The sequence below is a fragment of the Oncorhynchus mykiss genome, chromosome 12 (genome assembly GCF_057628025.1).
Source record: "Oncorhynchus mykiss isolate SJ-2025 chromosome 12, ASM5762802v1, whole genome shotgun sequence".
In the NCBI taxonomy this organism is placed as follows: domain Eukaryota; kingdom Metazoa; phylum Chordata; class Actinopteri; order Salmoniformes; family Salmonidae; genus Oncorhynchus; species Oncorhynchus mykiss.
The window spans coordinates 8,544,192-8,567,125 of NC_143033.1; the positions used below are offsets into that span (position 1 = coordinate 8,544,192).

General features: G+C 42.8%; 3 protein-coding genes across 3 annotated transcripts in view; 2 read left to right on the plus strand and 1 right to left on the minus strand.

Annotated features, from left to right (window-relative positions):
- The window catches only part of scarb2c (scavenger receptor class B, member 2c), a 51,721-nt gene extending 43,787 nt beyond the window's left edge, over window positions 1-7,934 (plus strand). Inside the window, exons 11-12 of the mRNA XM_021622581.3 lie at window positions 3,966-4,118; window positions 5,002-7,934. Of these exons, the coding sequence (XP_021478256.3) occupies window positions 3,966-4,118; window positions 5,002-5,040 (192 nt within the window). The 3' untranslated portion in view covers window positions 5,041-7,934. The remainder of the gene's footprint in view (window positions 1-3,965; window positions 4,119-5,001) is intronic.
- Window positions 7,935-8,015: 81 nt separating this feature from the next.
- Window positions 8,016-9,262, minus strand: LOC101268972 (liver-expressed antimicrobial peptide 2). The gene is made up of 3 exons (XM_021622583.3): window positions 9,114-9,262; window positions 8,578-8,717; window positions 8,016-8,430 (listed from the first exon to the last, which is right to left on the minus strand). The coding sequence occupies exons 1-3, from the start codon at window positions 9,171-9,173 to the stop codon at window positions 8,394-8,396; spliced, it is 237 nt and encodes a 78-aa protein (XP_021478258.2). The 5' UTR covers window positions 9,174-9,262; the 3' UTR covers window positions 8,016-8,393.
- Window positions 9,263-19,620: 10,358 nt separating this feature from the next.
- Window positions 19,621-22,934, plus strand: part of scarb2b (scavenger receptor class B, member 2b) — a 65,033-nt gene continuing 61,719 nt past the window's right edge. The window contains exon 1 of the mRNA XM_036936807.2: window positions 19,621-20,347. Within this exon, the coding sequence (XP_036792702.1) occupies window positions 20,225-20,347 (123 nt within the window). The 5' untranslated portion in view covers window positions 19,621-20,224. The remainder of the gene's footprint in view (window positions 20,348-22,934) is intronic.

A 22,934-nucleotide genomic window follows, 5' to 3' on the forward strand; every position in this document is an offset into this window, starting at 1 on the left:
TGTATAATTATAATACATACATGCACACAGCCTCATTCAAAGAATGGAGTTTGATACTCCTGGTATTGGATATGACTGAAGAAGAATGTCTCACAGAGATTCATACCTGAACCACACCTTTATTTGCCAAGGAAGAGTACATGATCAGTGAATATATTCAATGTACAGGCTACAATGTGGGGGATCTCATGTGTGGTAATAACTACAGTACATGTGTATATAGGACTTGTATCCTTAGCACAATTAAAGTTATTATATTCTACTCTATCCATAGGCTTCATTAATGCCATTCAGACTTGTAGTTGATACAAGAACTATGATAGCTGAAGTTCATAGATAGGTTCTGAACTAATATTCATACCAAATGTTTTTGGGTCCATACACAGATCGGCTTCATACTGTAGCTAGCAACACATCCATAGACATACAGTTGTTTCTATCTTCCACTACACAATAAGTTTAAAAAAACGAAGGGTCTGGATTTTTAGGCCGGTAGCAACCACCACAGGGTGTCCGTTCAGAACACGAGGAAAACCAAAACAAATTTGGGGTCTTGGAAAGGAGATGAGCTGGCCATTTTTACAGAGAGTGAGAGTCTAAAACCGCAGGACAAGTGGCCATTTGATTAATTGTTCAGCAGTCATCAATCAAATGTATTTATAATGCCCTTCTGACATCAGCTGATATCTCAAAGTGCTGTACAGAAACCCAGCCTAAAACCCCAAACAGCAAGCAATGCAGGTGTAGATGCATGGTGGCTAGAAAAAACTCCCTAGAAAGGCCAAAACCTAGGAAGAAACCTAGAGAGGAACCAGGCTATGTGGGGTGGCCAGTCCTCTTCTGGCTGTGCCGGGTGGAGATTATAACAGAACATGGCCAAGATGTTCAAATGTTTATAGATGACCAGCAGGGTCAGATAATAATAATCACAGTGGTTGTAGAGGGTGCAACAGGTCAGCACCTCAGGAGTAAATGTCAGTTGGCTTTTCATAGCCGATCATTGAGTATCTCTACCTCTCCTGCTGTCTCTAGAGAGTTGAAAACAGCAGGTCTGGGGACAGGTAGCACGTCCGGTGAACAGGTCAGGGTTCCATAGCCACAGGCAGAACAGTTGAAACTGGAGCAGCAGCACGACCAGGTGGACTGGGGACAGCAAGGAGTCTTCAGGCCAGGTAGTCCTGAGGCATGGTCCTAGGGCTCAGATCCTCCAGGAGGGGAGGGAGAGAGAGAATTAAGAGGGAGCATACTTAAATTCACACAGGACGCCAGATAAGGAAGGAGAATTACACCAGATATAACAGACTGGGCCAACCAGGCATGATATAACCCCACCCACTTTGCCAATGCACAGCCCCAACACCACTAGAGGGATATCAACAGACCACCAACCTACTACCCTGAGACAAGACTGAGTATAGCCCACAACGATCTATTTCACCGCACAAGCCCGAGGGGGCACAAAACCGGACAGGAAGATCAAGTCAGTGACTCAACCCACTCAAGTGACCCCCCCCCCCCCCCCTCCTAGGGACGGCATGGGAGAGCACTAGTAAGCCAGTGACTCAGTCCCCGTAATCGGGTCAGAGGCAGAGAATCCCAGTGGAGAGGAGAGCCGGCCAGGCAGAGACAGCAAGAGCGGTTCATCGCTCCAGTGCCTTGCCATTCACCTTCGCACACCTGGGCCAGACTACAATCAATCATAGGACCCACTGAAGAGATGAGTTCAATAAAGACTTAAAGCATTTTCAGGGTCAAGAAAAATGTTAAATATGTCAAGGTTTGGCTTTTTCAAGAGAGGCTTTATTACTGCCACTTTTAGTGAGTTTGGGTACACATCCGGTGGATAGAGAGCCGTTTATTATGTTCACCATAGGAGGGCCAGGCACAGGAAGCAGCTCTTTCAGAGGTTTAGTTGGAATAGGGTCCAGTAGGCAGCTTGAAGGTTTAGAGGTCAAGACTATTTTCATCAATGTGTCAATAAATACAGGATTATAAAACTTGCGTGTCTCCATTAATCCTAAATCCTGGCAGTGTTGTGCTGCCTCAGGACAACTGAGCTTTGGAGGAATATGCAGATTCAAAGAGGAGTCCGTAATTTGCTTTCTAATTATATTTTCATTGAAGAAGTTCATGAATTCACTGCTGAAGTGAGTAATCCTCTCTTGGGGAATGCAGCTTTTTAGTTAGCTTTGCGACAATATCAAAAATACATTTTGGATTGTTCTTATTCTCCTCAATTAGGTTGGAAAAATAGGATGATCGAGCTTTAGTGAGGGCTCTTCGATATTACACGGTACTGTCTTTCCAATTTTCTGGAAGCTTGCTTCATGGCTCGTGTATTTTCTATATACCAGGGAGCTCATTTCTTGTGGAAAATGTTTTTTATTTTTAGAGGTGCGACTGCATCTAGGGTATTACGCAAGGTTAAATTTAGATCCTAGGTCTGATCAGATTATTTGTTGTGATTGCAAAAGTAATAAGATGGTGGTCCGATAGTCTAGGATTATGATGAGAAACACACAGATCCACAATATTTATTCCACGGGTAAAAACTAGATCCAGGGTATGACTGTGGCAATGACTTGGTCCGGAGACATGTTAGACAAAACCCACTGAGTCAATGATTGTTCCAAAATCATTTTGGAGTGGGTCTGTGGACTTTTCCATGTGAATATTGAAATCACCAAAAATTAGAGTATTATCTGCCATGACTACAAGGTCCGATAGGAATTCAGGGAACTCTGAGGAATGCTGTATATGGCCCAGGAGTCCTGTAAACAGTAGCTATGAAAAGTGTTTGAGTATGCTGCATAGATTTCATGACTAGAAGCTGAAAAGATGAAAAAGCAGTCATTTTGGGGGGGGGGGGGCTAAATTGAAATTGCTATCGTAAATGTTAGCAACACCGCTGTTTTTGCGATAAGTACGGGGGATATAGTAACTAGTGTAAACAGGAGGAGAGGCCTCATTTAAACACAGTAAATTCATCAGGCTTGAGCCATGTTTCAGTCAGGCCAATCACATCAAGATTATGATCAGTGATTAGTTCATTGACTATAACTGCCTTTGAAGTGAGGGATCTAACAGTAAGGGGCCCTTTTTTTTTTTAGATGTGAGAGATCACAATCTCTTTCAATAATGACAGGAATGGAGGGTCTTTATTCCAGTGAGATTGCTACGGCGAACAGCGTCATGTTTAGTTTTGCTCGACCTAGATTAAGGCGCAGACAGTCTCAATGGGGATAGCTGAGCTGACCTCACTGACTGTGCTAGTGGCAGACTTCACTGGCTGTCTCGTTGTGGTGGTAGAGGAATTTGAGCCCTGTCTATGTTGATTAAATGAGAGCACCACTCCAGCTAGGACGGAGTCTGTCACTCCTCAGCAGGCCAGGCTTGGTCCTGTTTGCGGGTGAGTCCCAGAAAAAGGGCCAATTATCTTCAAGTGCTATATTGAGGGAGGGGCAGAAAAGTTTTCAAGCAGCGATTGAGTTGTGAAACTGCTGTAGAGCTCATCACTCTCCTTAACTGGAAGGGGGCCAGAGACAATTACTCGATGTGGTAAATGTGTTAAATCTATATTTTTATTAAAAGTATTAAAAAAAAGTAAATAAAAAGTTGGCAAGTATCAACAAACAGCCTTAGCAGCACAGAGACAAGTCCGGAAGTCGTGACTTTGTCACCACGATCTCTGTGGTTTTGTCAACAGAACATCACAGGTTATCTTACACACAGACACACTTGCTTATGTTGTTGTTAGCACATCGCCTGACCAGTTATAACTCAACTCTGCCTCAATATAAGAGAACAGAGTTGAGCGTTCCTCCGCTATTTAACTCTTTACCTGTTACCTCTTACGTGTTACATTTTAGCCTGCAGGTATAATGCATTATGATCCAGTTATAATGCATGGTATGACTTGACATAAGCATGTATGACCCCCCTTATGTCTTCTCTTCTCCCCACAGAGTGTTGTGATCGATGAGGTATCGGCCAAACAGCTGCAGGTGATCGTGGCGGAGGGCAACGTAGTGGTCAACATACCCTTTATGCTGATTGGTTTAGGCATCCTCCTGGGCGTGATCTTCATGGTGGCCCAGTGTCGTCAACGGATCCCAGAGGTGAGAGGTCGTAGGGCTCAGGTCCAAAGTAGTGCACTTTTTAATTTTTTTATTTACCCTTTATTTTAACAAGGTAAGTCAGTTACGAACAAATTCTTATTCATAATGACGGCCTAGGAACAGTGGGTTAACGGCCCACAGGTGACATCTTCATGAAGTCATAGGCTACGTCAAGGTTTCCCAAACTCTGTCCTGGGGCCCCCCCCCCCCGGGTGCACGTTTTGGTTTTGCCCTAGCACTACACAGCTGATTCCAGTAACCAACTCCTTATCAAGGTTCATTATTTGAATCAGCTGTGTAGTGCTACGGCAAAAAACAAAACGTGGCCCCGGGAGGGGGCCCCAGGACAGAGTTTGGGAAACCTATGACTTCATGAAGATGTCATCTGTTCCATTTTGGGAGTAGTTATGTAAGTCATAAACAACTCCACCCTGTAGCTACATGTTAGTGTAATAATACCAGGAAACTGGAGGAAGAGAAGGCTCCCGACACGTTATCAGGGGCTGTTCCCACAAAGGACTGTATTCACCTAATCAGAATCCAGTATTCAATAATGTTTGGGTATAAAAAATAAAAAAAAGTAACCTTGGCAGCATCCGGAGAACTCCCACACAGCTTTCTATGATGGATGCATGTTCCCCACTCAGGATGTTATCAAAACAATATGTGCTTAAAGAGAGTCATTACTAGGTATAGCTGGCTGGCTATAAAACTCAGCCCTTCATACTCAAGTCCTTTTTTCTCGAGCCAAGTCCTTTTATACTTGAGTCCTGGGGTACACAACATGTAAGGCTCGTTATCTGAAAACAGATCTGAAATCAGATCGGACTAAATATTGATTTTTTTTTCTTCTTTTTTTTTTTTCTTAAAATGTTCTCCTCAGAGCTCTTCTGCCGAACGCCAGCCCCTTCTGAATTCCTAGTCCCTCAAGGAGTAGAATTCGCTCCACCGGAAGTGGTATCCTGGGAGGACAGGATTAGGATTGCCATCCATGTTTTGTTAACAATATCAAGGGTTCTGACTGTGTACTATCTCCACTTTACCAGATTTAATCAGCTTCTACCCTGTTAACCATAACCTCACTATTGACTCTACTGTAAGGCTAGATCAGGAACTGGATTGAGAATGTTTTTTAATCTTTGAAAAGGAATAGTTAAAATAATTTCTAAAGTCTGACTTTTTAATCTGTTTTTTTTTTATTTTTATCCAAAATGGTTTGTTTTTTAACATGAGTTACACGGAAGCTGACTGTACATTTTATTTAAGATTTTTTTCTTGCTTTTAAATGTTGTGTTAGGTAGTAGGGAATGGGAGAGGATAGAAGCTCGGGCAGATTGCCAAGATCATGTCAGCCATTGAGAGGCTGTTGAAAAGAATTGCAATATTATTATAGTCTATCGCTGTCATTATTAGGATTCGGAATGTTGTAAAACTTCAATTAATAGCCTGGGTGTTTATTTGTTTAAATCACTTAACACAACAGATGTATATTAGAGACAGGCTTCTATTTGAGCCAGGCTTCTATTTCCTTAATGCACACCACTTTTGTTAATTTCCATAGTTAATTGTTTAATTCCAGAATTCACTTCCAGCATTCTAATCATTTACATATTGTCAAGTTTATTTTCTGTTAGTATGCCTTTTATTTAGAAAAAAAAAATGTTTCCTTGACAGAATAATGATTCTCTTCTTTGACTGTGCATTTTCGGAAGTTCTTACTTTCACCACTAACTAGAGGGCGATCTGACCGGGGGTCTGTACTCCCGAAGTTGTTGACTGTTTTTGTGCTTGCCAGTTAGTTAGCCGTTCTCAGCTGTTAGCAGCCAAATGCTAGAGGTTTCTTAATGCCGATTAAAAACGGATGATTGCTATACTTTGAGTCGTTACCGAATTGTTTAATGTAACAAGTCAAACCTCGTAAACAATTAATGTCAACCTCGTAAAATAATTAATTTAGAGCCCAGGCGTTTATTTGCTGAAATATGTGCCGTCGCCTGGCTATTAAAAGGGACAGGTGGCTATTTGAGACTTTTAATTGAAGTTTTACAGTATCAAAACATCCCCCATTTGGACTGCTGGCGTTAGCGCAGGGAAGTTGTTCTTATATTACACACCCCGGTGACATTGTCACTTTTATATATGTTTTTATACTGCTTGTCAGCCTTTGAGGAAGGATCTGTCTGGTCGGCCTATGAGGAAGGATCTGTCTGGTCGGCCTATGAGGAAGGATCTGTCTGGTCGGCCTATGAGGAAGGATCTGTCTGGTCGGCCTATGAGGAAGGATCTGTCTGGTCGGCCTATGAGGAATGATCTGTCTGGTCGGCCTATGAGGAATGATCTGTCTGGTCGGCCTATGAGGACTGATCTGTCTGGTCGGCCTATGAGGAATGATCTGTCTGGTCGGCCTATGAGGAATGAGCTGTCTGGTCGGCCTATGAGGACTGATCTGTCTGGTCGGCCTATGAGGACTGATCTGTCTGGTCGGCCTTTGAGGAATGATCTGTCTGGTCGGCCTATGAGGAATGAGCTGTCTGGTCGGCCTATGAGGAATGATCTGTCTGGTCGGCCTATGAGGAATGATCTGTCTGGTCGGCCTATGAGGACTGATCTGTCTGGTCGGCCTATGAGGAATGAGCTGTCTGGTCGGCCTATGAGGAATGATCTGTCTGGTCGGCCTATGAGGAATGATCTGTCTGGTTTGTGTGAAATAAGAGCTACAGGGTACGGGTCAATTCCATTTAAATTCAGGTGGTTAACTGACATTTTAAAAAAATCCTGGATTGACTGAATTGAAATGGAATTGAACCGAACACCTGATGAGGTCATACTACATTAATTTAAAATGTTTTTCACCACTTCTGATTATAACTACATACCTACATACGTATAAGGGGGATGTTATCAACATTTTATCAAACAGATCAGTGAATCTGTACATACATTAGGAAATGTATTTAGTCAGCAGGCATTGGAATCCACTGTTAAATATATCATTTGCTAATTGATACCGTGTCAAAACAGTACTAAGTAAGAGTATAGACGCATGAGAAAATACTGGATATTTGCATGGCAACAATGTTCTGCTGGCTGGGCTTGTGATCACTGAGAGAAGTGGCAAGTCATATACTGATATTCCTGCTTCCGGAAATCTGCATTTTAAAACGTCGTTTCCAATTTCTTTATTTTTGTGATGAACCAGTTTCACAACGGACAGGCATGTGTATACTTGTCTATTTTAGCGTGATAAAAGAGTATCGGTAACATTCAACTAGCAATCTACTAACCCTAAACTTTATCCTAACCCTAAACTCTTAGTCTAAACCTAGTTAGTTAACACTAACCTTAGCAAACAGTTATAACCTTAGCAAGCAGTTATAACCTTTAGCAAACAGTCATAACCTTTAGCAAGCAGTTATAACCTTTAGCAAGCAGTTGCTTATCAACAGATGGTATATCAACAGGTAGTTTGTTGATAGTATGACCATCTGTGGAGCGTCCAAGTAATGTTCACAACTCTACGTTCCGATCACTGGCATGCAGACTACTTTTTTCATATTCATTTTTCTGTCCTTCAGCTGAACTAGTACGAGTTATACTTGTTATTGGACATGTGTGTTATTATTTTTGCTCTATGAGAGAGAGAGAGAACCTGCATGGGCTTTTTTGGTTGTTGTTGTTTTAAGAAACAATAAAATACTTCCACTACCATGTCACAAAAAAATTCCAATAATATATTTTAACATTATTTACATTGTGTGTGTGTGGTGTGTGTGTACAATCTTGACAATATTTACAAATAAATAATTTACAAATAAATAATGGCTCCATGGCATCGTCACAGTTTTGAACGTATCTTCCACAGACATTATTATTTCTTGTCAATAAACTGCTTCATGTTGGTTTGAGTGCATTTTCTGTATTTTGTTTTAAAACATTTTGTTGATTGGATAGATGAAGTATCTCCAATGGGAATGCTATTATCTGATTGGACATACTGACACAGGGTTCATGTAACTTTACAACATTTACAGCTTACTTACTGTTAGACTGTACCTGGTACATATATATATATATATATTTTTTTTTTATCAGTTAGGAAGTGATTATCGAGCTGTTCAAATGAGTTGGTTAGCTGTTTTTACCAAATATTTGGCGAGCCAATTCAAATCCTGTGTCATCAGTTTGTACAGTTAGGCATTCCATTGACAGGCTCCATTGATTGTTGCTTCTCCATTGATTGTTGTTCTGGCCGTGTCCAGAGTTATATATTTCAGTTCAAGATATAAAAACCTGGAACGAACAGATCTTTTTCCTGTAATGAAATGGGACAAAAATATCCAAAGATTAGAAAATGTGTTAAAAATGGAAAGAATTGTTTTGAATAGGAGCATAGCACTGGAAATTAGTATAAACTAGTGTTATGGTTTGATTTATAGCTCTCCCTATTCAAATCCAGTACCTGCAGTATTTGGTCCCGCACTCGTCGTGCTCTCTGCAGCTTGTGCCAACGGGCTTCAGAGTATTCCATCGCCAAAGGAGAGAGCGCTTGGCTCGGGTGATCAGGCCCGTCCAATCCTCAGGCACAGGAGCGGTCTGCACCTTAGGAAGGTGGAGGAAGGCGTAACGTCATTCTCCTTTATAAAGAAATGCAGTGTGCAGGATTTTATTTTAAGTCTCATTGAAACATGGTTCGTTGACTGAAACAGCCTGACGGAAGTCATTCTGTAGATAGTCTGTTACAACAGACAGACACTGAAGTTACAACCTGCAGTAATCTGAACCTGCAGCAATGCTAGCAAATTTCCCAATACAATTTTAGACCTTGATCCAAAAGGCAAAATTCCAGGGAGAGCGAATGAGGACTAAATAAACTTCATGTTAATGACAAGCTGATATAGCATCAGATCAGATATAGGCTAACCTCTTCCCAGGCTCCATTGTGTATTGCATAGAGTGAACCGGTTGGTGGACAAGATCAAAGACTTAGCATCCTACCTGGATTGGGCAGAGCAGAGTCAGGAACATGAAGAGGGCAATGTACTGTGCTGTCCTCATGTTGAAGAGAGCAGAGACTAGACTCCTGAATTCTGTGTAAATGAGACTAGAGGAGCTTCGACCGGCCACTTTTATTAGAGGTGCTAATCTATCTGATAAGGGTTGCCAAGGGCAACAATCATCGGTGGGGGGGGGGGGCGTGTTCTAAGAACACTTTACCCGGGGTCAAAATGAGGGCACCTCCACGTCTGCAGGGTAGGTCACTGACACCTTTTTACCATGCTATGGCTCCTATCCTCTCGGAGTTGGGTGGGTCAGACTTCGGTTCAAATAGTATTTGGAGGTTTTTTTTCCCTCAAACTGTTCCTTCATTGAGTCTGCCTGGAGTTCCAGATAGATGGTGTTTGTACTTTTAGGACTAGACTATTCCATTGCACCAGACAACCTCTGTCAATAGTAGCAATTACTATTTGAAACCAGAACTGGTGTGGACAGAGAAACACTCTCACATATGCAGGGTTCAAGAGCACAGTGGTCTCACATATGCAGAGTTCAGGAGCACAGTGGTCTCACATATGCAGGGTTCAAGAGCACAGTGGTCTCACATATGCAGAGTTCAGGAGCACAGTGGTCTCACACATGCAGGGTTCAGGAGCACAGTGGTCTCACACATGCAGGGTTCAGGAGCACAGTGGTCTCACACATGCAGGGTTCAGGAGCACAGTGGTCTCACATATGCAGGGCTCAGGAGCACAGTGGTCTCACATATGCAGAGTTCAGGAGCACAGTGGTCTCACATATGCAGGGCTCAGGAGCACAGTGGTCTCACATATGCAGAGTTCAGGAGCACAGTGGTCTCACATATGCAGAGTTCAGGAGCACAGTGGTCTCACATATGCAGGGCTCAGGAGCACAGTGGTCTCACATATTCAGAGTTCAGGAGCACAGTGGTCTCACATATGCAGAGTTCAGGAGCACAGTGGTCTCACATATGCAGGGCTCAGGAGCACAGTGGTCTCACATATTCAGAGTTCAGGAGCACAGTGGTCTCACATATTCAGAGTTCAGGAGCACAGTGGTCTCACATATGCAGAGTTCACGAGCACAGTGGTCTCACATATGCAGAGTTCAGGAGCACAGTGGTCTCACATATGCAGAGTTCAGGAGCACAGTGGTCTCACATGAATTCAGCAGCAGCACTGTATATTGGGGGTGGTTCAGTTTATATTCTGGTGTGTTAGTGGAAGATCCAACCATGCAGAGATATATGATTATGGTCAGTCCCAGATAAAAGTCCATGGTTCTGTGCTAGGTGTCTGCCAAACACAGACTATATTCTATTCTTGTACTAGCTTCGTCCATTGGTGTGATTTTAGCAGACAATCCTACAAGTGTAGGAGGATTTTTTTAAAAATATATATATAATTTTTAAATGTAACTTAGTTAAAGAACCAATTCTTATTTACAATGACTGCCTACCCTGGCCAAACCTGGGCCAATTATCTGTCGCCCTATAGGACTTCCAATCACGGACGGATTTGATTGGTGTTTTTTTACTTAAATGTTACATTTATTTAACTAGGCAAGTCAGTTAAGAACAAACTCTTATTTTCAATAACGGCCTAGGAACAGTGGGTTAACTTCCTGTTCAGGTCGCAGAACGACAGATTTGTACCTCGTCAGCTCGGGGATTTGAACTTGCAACCTTCCGGTTACTAGTCCAACGCTCTAACCACTGGGCTACCCTGCCACCCCTGGAGTTGAAGAATTAAGAGGTTTCATTGTAACACAGAGAAACGAAAAGTCCCTGAATCAACAAGCTCCTCAACACCTTCTGTTGCAGTATAATAGATTAGGGGTCAAGACGGGGGGGGTCATGGTCTGGTGCAACAGCTCTAGTCCTCTCTCATCATCCCCATCCTGTTATTCACATACAGTACAGTAAACCAACCTATGCGGTCATCTAGCCTGGTCCTAAGCCTGAGTGGTGCTCTTGCCAACTCCATCGCTGTCATTTTGTCATCGCTGCCAAACATGGCGGCCTGGTGAGTAGTCATCCGTGTCAGCCACAGAAGGTGAGCCAAGACTTGGAGCTTGGGGTCTGACTAACAATATGAACTAGTGAATGGAGCATTCCTCAACACTGTGGGAAAACCATCACCCCCAACCTCGTCTTTTGTTAATCACACCATTTGTGACATACGGTGCATTCGGAAAGTATTCAGACCCCTAGAATTTTTTTCACATTTAGTTATATTACAGCCTTATTCTAAAATTGATTCAATTGTCGTCGTCGTCCCCCCCCCCCCCCCCGGCCGCCGCCACCTCCCATCAATCTACACACAATAACCCATAATGACAACGCAAAAACAGGTATTTGGACATTTTGCTAATTTATTAAAAAGATCACATTTACATAAGTATTCAGACCCTTTACTCAGTACTTTGTTGAATCACCTTTGACAGAGATTATAGCGTTGAGTCTTCGTGGGTATGACGCTACAATCATGGCACACCTGTATTTGGGGAGTTTCTCCCATTTTACTCTGCAGATTCTCTCAAGCTCTGTCAGAATGATGGGGAGAGTTATTATCAGGTCTATCTAGAGATGTTAAATCAGGTTCAAGTCCAGGCTCTGGCTGGGCCACTCAAGGACAATCAGAGACTTGTCCCAGAGCAACTCCTGCGTTGTCTTGGCTGTGTGCTTAGGGTTGTTGTCCTGTTGGAAGGTGAACCTTTTCCCCAGTCTGAGGTCCTGAGCAGGTTGTCATCAATCTCTCTGTACTTTGCTATGTTCATCTTTGCCTCGATCCTGACTAGTCTCTCAGTCCCTTCCGCTGAAAAACCTCTCCACAGCATGATGCTGCCACCACCATGCTTCCCTGTAGGGATGGTGCCAAGTTTCCTCTAGAAGTGACACTTGGCATTCAGGCCAAAGAGTTCAATCTTGGTTTCATCAGACCAGAGAATCTTGTTTCTCATGGTCTGATAGTCCTTTAGGTGACTTTTGGAAAACTCTAAATAGCCTGGCAAAAAAATAAATAAATTGTACCCTCCCCCAGATCTGTGCCTCGACACAATCCTGTCTCGGCGCGGTACAGACACATCCTTTGACCTCATTGCTTGGTTTTTGCTCTGACAACTGTGGGACCTTATATAAACAGGTGTGTGTCTTTCCAAATCATATCCAATCAATTGAATTTACCACAGGTGGACTCCAATCAAGTTGTAGAAACATCTCAAGGATGATCAATGGAAACAGGATGCACCTGAGCTCATTTTTGAGTCTCATAGCAAAGGGTCTTAATACTTATGTAAATAAGGTATTTATGTTATTTATTCATTTTCAGACATGTCTAAAAACCTGTTTTCACTTTGTCGTTATGGGATATTGTGTGTAAATTTCTGAGGATAAAAAAAAAATCAATTTTAGAATAAGGCTGTGATGTAACACAATGTGGGACAGTCAAGGGGTCTGAAAGACACTATACAGTATGTGTGTTTGGAGTTCCATCGTTGTCGGGGGAGATAGGACAGTGGTTCTGTTCCAAATTACAAACTATTCCCTATGTAGTGCACTACTTTCACTAAGGCCCACGGGGCTCTGGTCAAAAGTAGTGCACTATATAGGGAATAGGGTGCCATTTGGGACACCGAGAGTGGTTGTTGACAGAGATAGCAGGGTGGTTAGGGACCTGTAATAACAACAGCTCCAGACTTCTTTTAGCCATGTTCCAAAAACCACACGAGGATGCATATGTAGTCCTACCGGGGAACAGTGGGTTAACTGCCTTGTTCAGGGTCAGAACAACAGATTTTTTTTTTTTACCCTGTCAGCTCTGGGATTCAATCCAGCAACCTTTTGGTAACTGGCCCAACGACCTAACCTCTAGGCTACCTGCCACCCCTACATACTTTGGCTGATTTTGTTATGGTCAGGATACAAATCAATCAATTTAAGAAATTGTGCAAAAAAAATGTAATCCGGAAAGAAAAGTCAGCAGCAGATATGTGGTGATACCAGCAGTTTCACACCTGCCCTGTTTTGATACACAGTAGGCATCACTAGCTACTGTAGTGTGCAACATGTACCTCTTTTCGTCAGAAGACTGTCATGTGTTGTGCAGTCCACTAGATGGCGTTTACCTTGTTACTGTAGTCTCACTGACCAGACGTGTTGCTCCACACAGCATCGGTGGGAAGAACATATCTTACCCTATTGGCCAGGACAGATCAGAGGCTCCTGTTAGCAGCACTATTGGCCAGGACAGATCAGAGGCTCCTGTTAGCAGCACTATTGGCCAGGACAGATCAGAGGCTCCTGTTAGCAGCACTATTGGCCAGGACAGATCAGAGGCTCCTCTTAGCAGCACTATTGGCCAGGACAGATCAGAGGCTCCTGTTAGCAGCACTATTGGCCAGGACAGATCAGAGGCTCCTGTTAGCAGCACTATTGGCCAGGACAGATCAGAGGCTCCTGTTAGCAGCACTATTGGCCAGGACAGATCAGAGGCTCCTGTTAGCAGCACTATTGGCCAGGACAGATAAGAGGCTCCTGTTAGCAGTGTTAAGGGATGGGGTCCATATCGATTAACCCTTTGTGCTGATACTCTCACTAACCACGAGGCTAATTTGACATTTATAAGAGTTCCCAGTTCCAACCCTAAATTTCCCCTATAGTTTGATCGTTAACACTTCATTTTAAGACATCTTTATTGCAGTGGAATGAATTCAGTGGAAACTTGCCCGTTGATGACGAGCATGGTAACAAGCATAGGTCGTCCAATTTAGTGTTTAGTTTCTTCTCAGCTGCATCCGATTTAGTAATAACTGTCACAAGGTTGTAATGTCTTGTGGACAGATTTGCTGGGTGTCCGAGATTAAAGTTTAGAGGCTCAAAAGGATCTAATTGCCGTGAATGCCCACTCTTCATAATCTCCACTCAATGTTGTTGAGTGGAGAAAAAAAGTATTCCACCTGGGTTAACCTGGTTTAATTGACAAAAACAGATCAGATATAGGTTAACCTGGTTTAGTTGACAAAAACAGATCAGATATAGGTTAACCTGGTTTAATTGACAAAAACAGATCAGATATAGGTTAACCTGGTTTAATTGACAAAAACTGATCAGATATAGGTTAACCTGGTTTAGTTGACAAAAACAGATCAGATATAGGTTAACCTGGTTTAATTGACAAAAACAGATCAGATATAGGTTAACCTGGTTTAATTGACAAAAACAGATCCAATATAGGTTAACCTGGTTTAGTTGACAAAAACAGATCAGATATAGGTTAACCTGGTTTAGTTGACAAAAACAGATCAGATATAGGTTAACCTGGTTTAGTTGACAAAAACAGATCAGATATAGGTTAACCTGGTTTAGTTGACAAAAACAGATCAGATATAGGTTAACCTGGTTTAATTGACAAAAACAGATCAGATATAGGTTAACCTGGTTTAGTTGACAAAAACAGATCAGATATAGGTTAACCTGGTTTAATTGAAAAAACAGATCAGATATAGGTTAACCTGGTTTAATTGACAAAAACAGATCAGATATAGGTTAACCTGGTTTAGTTGACAAAAACAGATCAGATATAGGTTAACCTGGTTTAATTGACAAAAACAGATCAGATATAGGTTAACCTGGTTTAGTTGACAAAAACAGATCAGATATAGCTTAACCTGGTTTAGTTGACAAAAACAGATCAGATATAGGTTAACCTGGTTTAATTGACAAAAACAGATCAGATATAGGTTAACCTGGTTTAATTGACAAAAACAGATCAGATATAGGTTAACCTGGTTTAATTGACAAAAACAGATCAGATATAGGTTGACCTCACTGACAGGGGTCTGGACCCTTTCTTTCTAAAATTATCTGCCGAAATTGTTGCCACCCCTATTACTAGCCTGTTCAACCTCTCTTTCGTGTCGTCTGAGATTCCCAAAGATTGGAAAGCAGCTGCGGTCATCCCCCTCTTCAAAGGGGGGGACACTCTTGACCCAAACTGCTACAGACCTATATCCATGCCTTTCTAAGGTCTTCGAAAGCCAAGTCAACAAACAGATTACCGACCATTTCGAATCTCACCATACCTTCTCTGCTATGCAATCTGGTTTCAGAGCTGGTCATGGGTGCACCTCAGCCACGCTCAAGGTCCTAAACGATATCTTAACCGCCATCAATAAGAAACATTACTGTGCAGCCGTATTCATTGATCTGGCCAAGGCTTTCGACTCTGTCAATCACCACATCCTCATCGGCAGACTCGACAGCCTTGGTTTCTCAAATGATTGCCTCGCCTGGTTCACCAACTACTTCTCTGATAGAGTTCAGTGTGTCAAATCGGAGGGCCTGTTGTCCGGACCTCTGGCAGTCTCTATGGGGGTACCATAGGGTTCAATTCTTGGACCGACTCTCTTCTCTGTATACATCAATGAGGTAGCTCTTGCTGCTGGTGAGCCTCCGATCCACCTCTACGCAGACGACACCATTCTGTATACTTCTGGCCCTTCTTTGGACACTGTGTTAACAACCCTCCAGGCAAGCTTCAATGCCATACAACTCTCCTTCCGTGGCCTCCAATTGCTCTTAAATACAAGTAAAACTAAATGCATGCTCTTCAACCGATCGCTACCTGCACCCACCCGCCTGTCCAACATCACTACTCTGGACGGCTCTAACTTAGAATACGTGGACAACTACAAATACTTAGGTGTCTGGTTAGACTGTAAACTCTCCTTCCAGACCCATATCAAAAATCTCCAATCCAAAGTTAAATCTAGAATTGGCTTCCTATTTCGCAACAAAGCATCCTTCACTCATGCTGCCAAACATACCCTTGTAAAACTGACCATCCTACCAATCCTCGACTTTGGCGATGTCATTTACAAAATAGCCTCTAATACCCTACTCAACAAATTGGATGCAGTCTATCACAGTGCAATCCGTTTTGTCACCAAAGCCCCATATACTACCCACCATTGCGACCTGTACGCTCTCGTTGGCTGGCCCTCGCTTCATACTCGTCGCCAAACCCACTGGCTCCATGTCATCTACAAGACCCTGCTAGGTAAAGTCCCCCCTTATCTCAGCTCGCTGGTCACCATAGCATCTCCCACCTGTAGCACACGCTCCAGCAGGTATATCTCTCTAGTCACCCCCAAAACCAAATCTTTCTTTGGCTGCCTCTCCTTCCAGTTCTCTGCTGCCAATGACTGGAACAAACTACAAACATCTCTGAAACTGGAAACACTTATCTCCCTCACTAGCTTTAAGCACCAACTGTCAGAGCAGCTCACAGATTACTGCACCTGTACATAGCCCACCTATAATTTAGCCCAAACAACTACCTCTTTCCCTACTGTATTTATTTTATTTATTTATTTTGCTCCTTTGCACCCCATTATTTTTATTTCTACTTTGCACATTCTTCCACTGCAAATCTACCATTCCAGTGTTTTACTTGCTATATTGTATTTACTTTGCCACCATGGCCTTTTTGCCTTTACCTCCCTTATCTCACCTCATTTGCTCACATTGTATATAGACTTGTTTATACTGTATTATTGACTGTATGTTTGTTTTACTCCATGTGTAACTCTGTGTCGTTGTATGTGTCGAACTGCTTTGCTTTATCTTGGCCAGGTCGCAATTGTAAATGAGAACTTGTTCTCAACTTGCCTACATGGTTAAATAAAGGTGAAATAAAATAAATAAACAAAAAATTACTAGGTGTTACACAGGATTTAGCTAGTTAAAATTAAATGTATCTTGAGGTGTACTTACTTGGAATTATTGTGTACCTACAAAGTACGTTACCCATTCTGACAATCTTATCATCTGTTTCTAAAGGAAAAGGGGAATACCTAGTCAGTTGTACAACTGAATGTCTTCAACTGAAATGTGTCTTCCACATTTAACCCAACCCCTCTGAATCAGAGAGGTGAGGGGGGGCTTCCTTAATCGACATTCATGTCTTCAGTGCATGGGGAACAGTGGGTTAACTGCCTAGCTCAGGGGCAGAACGACAGATTTTTACCTTGTCAACTTGGACATTCTATCCAGCAACCTTTCGGTTACTGGCCCAACACTCTAACCACTAGGCTACCTGCCGCCACTACACTCAAACCACTAGGCTACCTGCCGCCTCTACACTCTAACCACTAGGCTACCTGTCGCCTCTACACTCTAACCACTAGGCTACCCTGCCGCCACTACACTCAAACCACTAGGCTACCTGCCGCCTCTACACTCTAACCACTAGGCTACCTGCCGCCTCTACACTCAAACCACTAGGCTACCTGCCGCCTCTACACTCTAACCACTAGACTACCTGCCGCCTCTACACTCTACCCGCTCGGCTACCCTGCCGCCGCTACACTCTACCCACTAGGCTACTTGCCGCCTCTACACTCTACTCACTAGGCTACCTGCCGCCTCTACACTCTACCCACTAGGCTACTTGCCGCCTCTACACTCTACCCACTAGGCTACCCTGCCGCCTCTACACTCTACCCACTAGGCTACTTGCCGCGTCTACACTCTAACCACTAGGCTACCCTGCCGCCTCTACACTCTACCCACTAGGCTACCCTGCCGCCTCTACACTCTACCCACTAGGCTACTTGCCGCGTCTACACTCTACCCACTAGGCTACCTGCCGCCTCTACACTCTACCCACTAAGCTACCTGCCGCCTCTACACTCTACCCACTAGGCTACTTGCCGCCTCTACACTCTAGGCACTAGGCTACCTGCCGCCAAAAACAGAGCCATAAACACAGTAATACACCACAGAGTACATATTTGTAATATCTGCATAAGTACAAGGTTGTCACTACTTGTTGCACAGGATTTATGACTATGAAGACTATGAAGTACCTAGTTGGTACTGTAGGCCAGCTAACGTTTGCTACCTACAGTTAGCCAGCTAGCGAACACTAGGCTAGTTAACTACCAATGCTAAATCGTCAAGCAGAGTTCATGTATCCCAAAAAAAAGATAATAAAATTGCATGGAAAACTTACTTTCCCTCTCCTGTGTTGAAGTTTTTGACCTACAAGACTGTTTCTTTCACAGCAATCTTTCATTCTTATTAGAATTTGGCAAGCACTAATGACTATCTCACAATTTTTACCATCACTTTTTTACGTGTCAATATTTTTTGAATGGATGGTTAATGTAATTGATCCATTGTCAAATGCATCGTAAATGTATTTAACAATTTAAAGTATATTTTTTCATGTGAACAGTTTGTGGGCACGTTTTTGCCATTGAGCCTGGGCATCCGGAGCTCTAGCTCTTTATTGCAGGGTCCGGAATCCTTGGGATGTCCCTACCAGAAAGCCTAACCTTAATTTGAGTCAAAAACAACTTTATATCGAAAGTAGTGCGTTTGTTTGACGGCCTGCACATGCGCAGTTCGGCTCTAGATGACAGTTAGACTCCGATTACTTATTTCTACACATCTGCTAAGCTAGCCAATGTCGCCATGACATCACCTACAAGTGTCATCTGGGATTTCTATAGAGCTCATTAGCTTGTAGTCTGGTTCGTCCAGCCATCCCTTTGCGAAAAATGTATGGGGAAAGGGGGTTTTTCCTATGGGGAATAGGGTTTTGGAATGAACACAGAAAATAAGGTCTGAGGTTAACACAGGCTTAGGAGATCTTATAAGTTTTGTTCTATGAAATAATAGCACTCAGTTAACACAACCTTTACTTACATTTGAGTCATTTAGCAGACGCTCTTATCCAGAGCGACTTACAGTAAAAGTAGTGAGTTGATACATTTATTTTTGATCTATATGAATTATGAAGCATTTCTGTTTTTTTTAATGTGATTTTATTATGACTCAAATTCTTCAGAATTCACATAAATGGATGAAGATTAACTCATAGAACAACCCAAAGGTTGCGAGTTCGAATCTCATCCATGACAATTTTAGCCAATTCATTTTCCTTAAACTTCATACTAGTTTTTTTTTTAGCTACTTTACAAATAGCTACTTAGCATGTTAGCTACACCTTGCCCTAACCCTAACAGTAACCCTTTTAGCTAAGCCATTCCCCTAACTTTAACCCTTTAACCTAACTCTTAAACTTAACCCTAACCACTAGCCTAGCTAACATTAGCTACCTAGACACCTAGCTAGAATTCGTAACGTATAGAATGTTTAGAAAATGCGTAACATATTGTATGTTTTTCTAATTCGTAACATATTATACGAAATGGGTGATGACATCCACAAATGAATACATTCCATTCAAAACGTAACATATACTGAATGGAGTGACTTGGATTGACATAGCCTACAGAATAATACGACCACAGCCTCAGTTTAGCAAATTCATAAAATATAATTAGGCTACAATTTGTATTATATATTACGTATTGTAGCCAAATTCGTAACATATTATACGAAATGGGTGATGGACATCCACAAAGTAATACATCCCATAGGAAACGTCATAGTAAATGGAGTGTCTCGGATGTATGTACAGAATAATACGACATGCTCTGAGACCACAGCCCCAGCCTGTAACAGCACTGACACACGTGTTGAGGGGAGACAACAGCCGTTAAGTTGTGACCAATCAACATTCGCTAACGCACGGAGGGCACAAGTGTGACCTTGTAGGACGCTACAAATATCCACTGGCATGTTTTATACAGCTTACTACACCTTCACCACCCCGGACAGCAGCCCAACTCCTTTTGCTGTGAAATATATTTTACATTATTAACCAGAAAGCGGATGGTTAATTAAAGTTAGCTTAATTCCCCTTTCTTGGACCGCCTATAAACTAAGAAGTATAAAGAAACGATTACCGTTATTATTCATTTTGTCGACTAAAAAACGGTCGCTCCTGCAGAATAGAAGTTCTGTCACATCTTGCAGAAACCATCGAAAAAACGGATCACTAAGATCAGTCAACAAGGTCAACTTTGAATAAGTTTCTTTGTTACCGTTTGCACAGTGAAGGGAACTTGCAGATAAAAACACAGCAGGCTCAGTAGCCACGTTTCAACGGCATCATCCTCCGCTTCTTCTACGCAGTGGTCGAACTTTTACGCACTGTTGTCTCGGAGTCACCTTTATCATGACGCGAAGATCTTGTGCGATATATGGAGTCGGGATTGTTTGCGCCAGTCTACTCATCATCGGGATTGGCTTGGTTGTGACTCAAGTATTTCAAACTTTGATCCATAACCGGTTAAAAAAGGTAAATGTATTTATTATACAAAAGTTAAGTCATTTGTATGTTATATTTTATAGTGTTATAACAATGGTTTAAGTCACGAGATGTTTTCATTCATAGGCCTACAGTTTGAGTGGAAATAATATTTGTAGAGACTGAAAAGCCTCTGGTCAGAGTAAAAACATTGATGAAAGTGTTGCTGTTCACACGGCTTCTGCATGAACTAGGGTCTGCCTCTCTCTCATATATCAGCCCAGGGTAGCTATGGTACATCAGCTCTGTACTGAAGAGCGAAAAATAGGCGTCAACATTTATCTCTGCAGGGAAGGAGCTGTAACCTATACTATTATTTACACAGATGATGTTGAAATTATACTGTATGTTGACAACTACTATGATTTTAGACATCATGGAGGGCACCTTGTTGTTGAACAAGAGGGTAGCTAGGTACATGCATGTGAATATGCATTATATACCCTTTATCATCATTACATTGTCCCAGTTTTCAGTCAATCTTGTCACAAAGGGTGTATAATTTGACACACTAAACTATCCAGGAAGCCTAACAAGCAAAACATTGACTTGTCTAATTAAACTATCCAGGAAGCCTAACAAGCAAAACATTGACTTGTCTAATTAAACTATCCAGGAAGCCTAACAAGCAAAACATTGACTTGTCTAATTAAACTATCCAGAAAGCCTAACAAGCAAAACATCGACTTATCTAATTAAACTATCCAGGAAGCCTAACAAGCAAAACATTGACTTATCTAATTAAACTATCCAGGAAGCCTAACAAGCAAAACATTGACTTGTCTAATTCAATAATACAGATTTGAGTCCTTTGTTTACAATAGCATTCAGTCCCTATTGATATGATAAACATTGTAAACCCCTATAAGATTACATGATATATCATCACTTTGTTGTTGTTGTTGTTGTTGTTGTTGTTGTTGTTGTTGTTGTTGTTGTTGTGATTAGTGCTACTGTTCAATGCTATCACGTTTCAAGACCCAGATGCAGACAATGTCGAAGTATCAACAGTTTACTAATCCCACAAGGGCATGCACAAGACAGGTCAAGGGCAGGCAGGGGTCAGTAATCCAGATAGGTGGGGCAAAGGTACAGGACGGCGGGCAGGGTCAGGGCAGGTTCAGGGCAGGCTCAGGGTCAGGGCAGGGTCAGGGCAGTCTCAGGGTCAGGGTCAGGGCAGGCTCAGGGTCAGGGCAGGCAGAAATGGTCAACACCGGGAAAACAGGAACAATCGAGAGACAGGAACAGAGGGAAAAACGCTGCTAGGCTTGACGAAACAAAACTAACTGGCAACAGACAAACAGAGAACACATGTATAAATACACAGGGGATAATGGGGAAGATGGGCGACACCTGGAGGGGGGTGGAGACAATCACAAAGACAGGTGAAACAGATCAGGGTGTGACAAATGCCACTAATATGCATTGTCCATGCTCTCATTGAAGAACCTCAGTCAGAAACGTTTTCCTGAGCTGGATAAGGACGAGGCATCTTCTCTGTGCATCCCCAATGGCACCCTATTCCCTATATAGTACACTACTTTAGACCAGAGCCCAATGGGGTCCTGTTTAAAAGTAGTACACTATGTAGGGAATAGGGTGCCATTTGGGAGGCAGACCTGTCTCACATGTGGCAAACTGCATTGCATTATATGTACAATTGTCCACCTGTTGTGCGTGCGTGTGTGCGTGTGTGTGTGTGTGGTCAATCACATAATACTGCATGTTCCTTTTCACAATTCAACCTCTTGTAGTTGAATAACTATACAATGACAACATTTCATATAACTTAGAATATGTTTACAGTAATGCTTTTTATTAAAACCATTTTACAGTTTTTAGTACGGGATGTAGAGAATGAGAGTGGACAGTTCTGTGTTCCAAATATTTATGATTCTAAGGTGATTTTGTTTAAATCTGTTCATACAACTTTCCCCATGTGTCAGAGGAGGTTCCTTGCAGTTGGTTGCAAAGGATGGATTCCACAGCTAAGAATAACTAACCGTGCCTTAGCCCATGCAGACAACCCTCTGGTGCTCCAACCCAGAGCTAGGCCACTGCCCAAACAAATTACTTTTAGGCAGAGGGAGGCAGTGGGAGGCAGTGGGAGGCAGAGGGAGGCAGTGGGAGGCAGAGAGAGGCAGAGGCAGGCAGAGGGAGGCAGTGGGAGGCAGAGGGAGGCAGAGAGAGGCAGAGGGAGGCAGAGGGAGGCAGTGGGAGGCAGAGGGAGTCAGAGGGAGGCAGAGGGAGGCAGTGGGAGGCAGTAGGAGGCAGAGGGAGGCAGTGGGAGGCAGTGGGAGGCAGAGGGAGGCAGTGGGAGGCAGAGGGAGGCAGAGGGAGGCAGAGGGAGACAGAGGGAGGCAGAGGGAGGCAGTGGGAGGGAGGGAGGCAGTGGGAGGCAGAGGGAGGCAGAGGGAGGCAGAGGGAGCGATAAAAGGGGGTAATATACCCCGTGGGTTAAGCAGCTGTTGATTGAATCAAGATGCTACACAGCCTGTGGGTTCAATGGCGGGAAGAACAGGATAGATAGTGTGACTGAAGCTAGGTTCATGGAACTATGGGTACATCTCAAATGGAG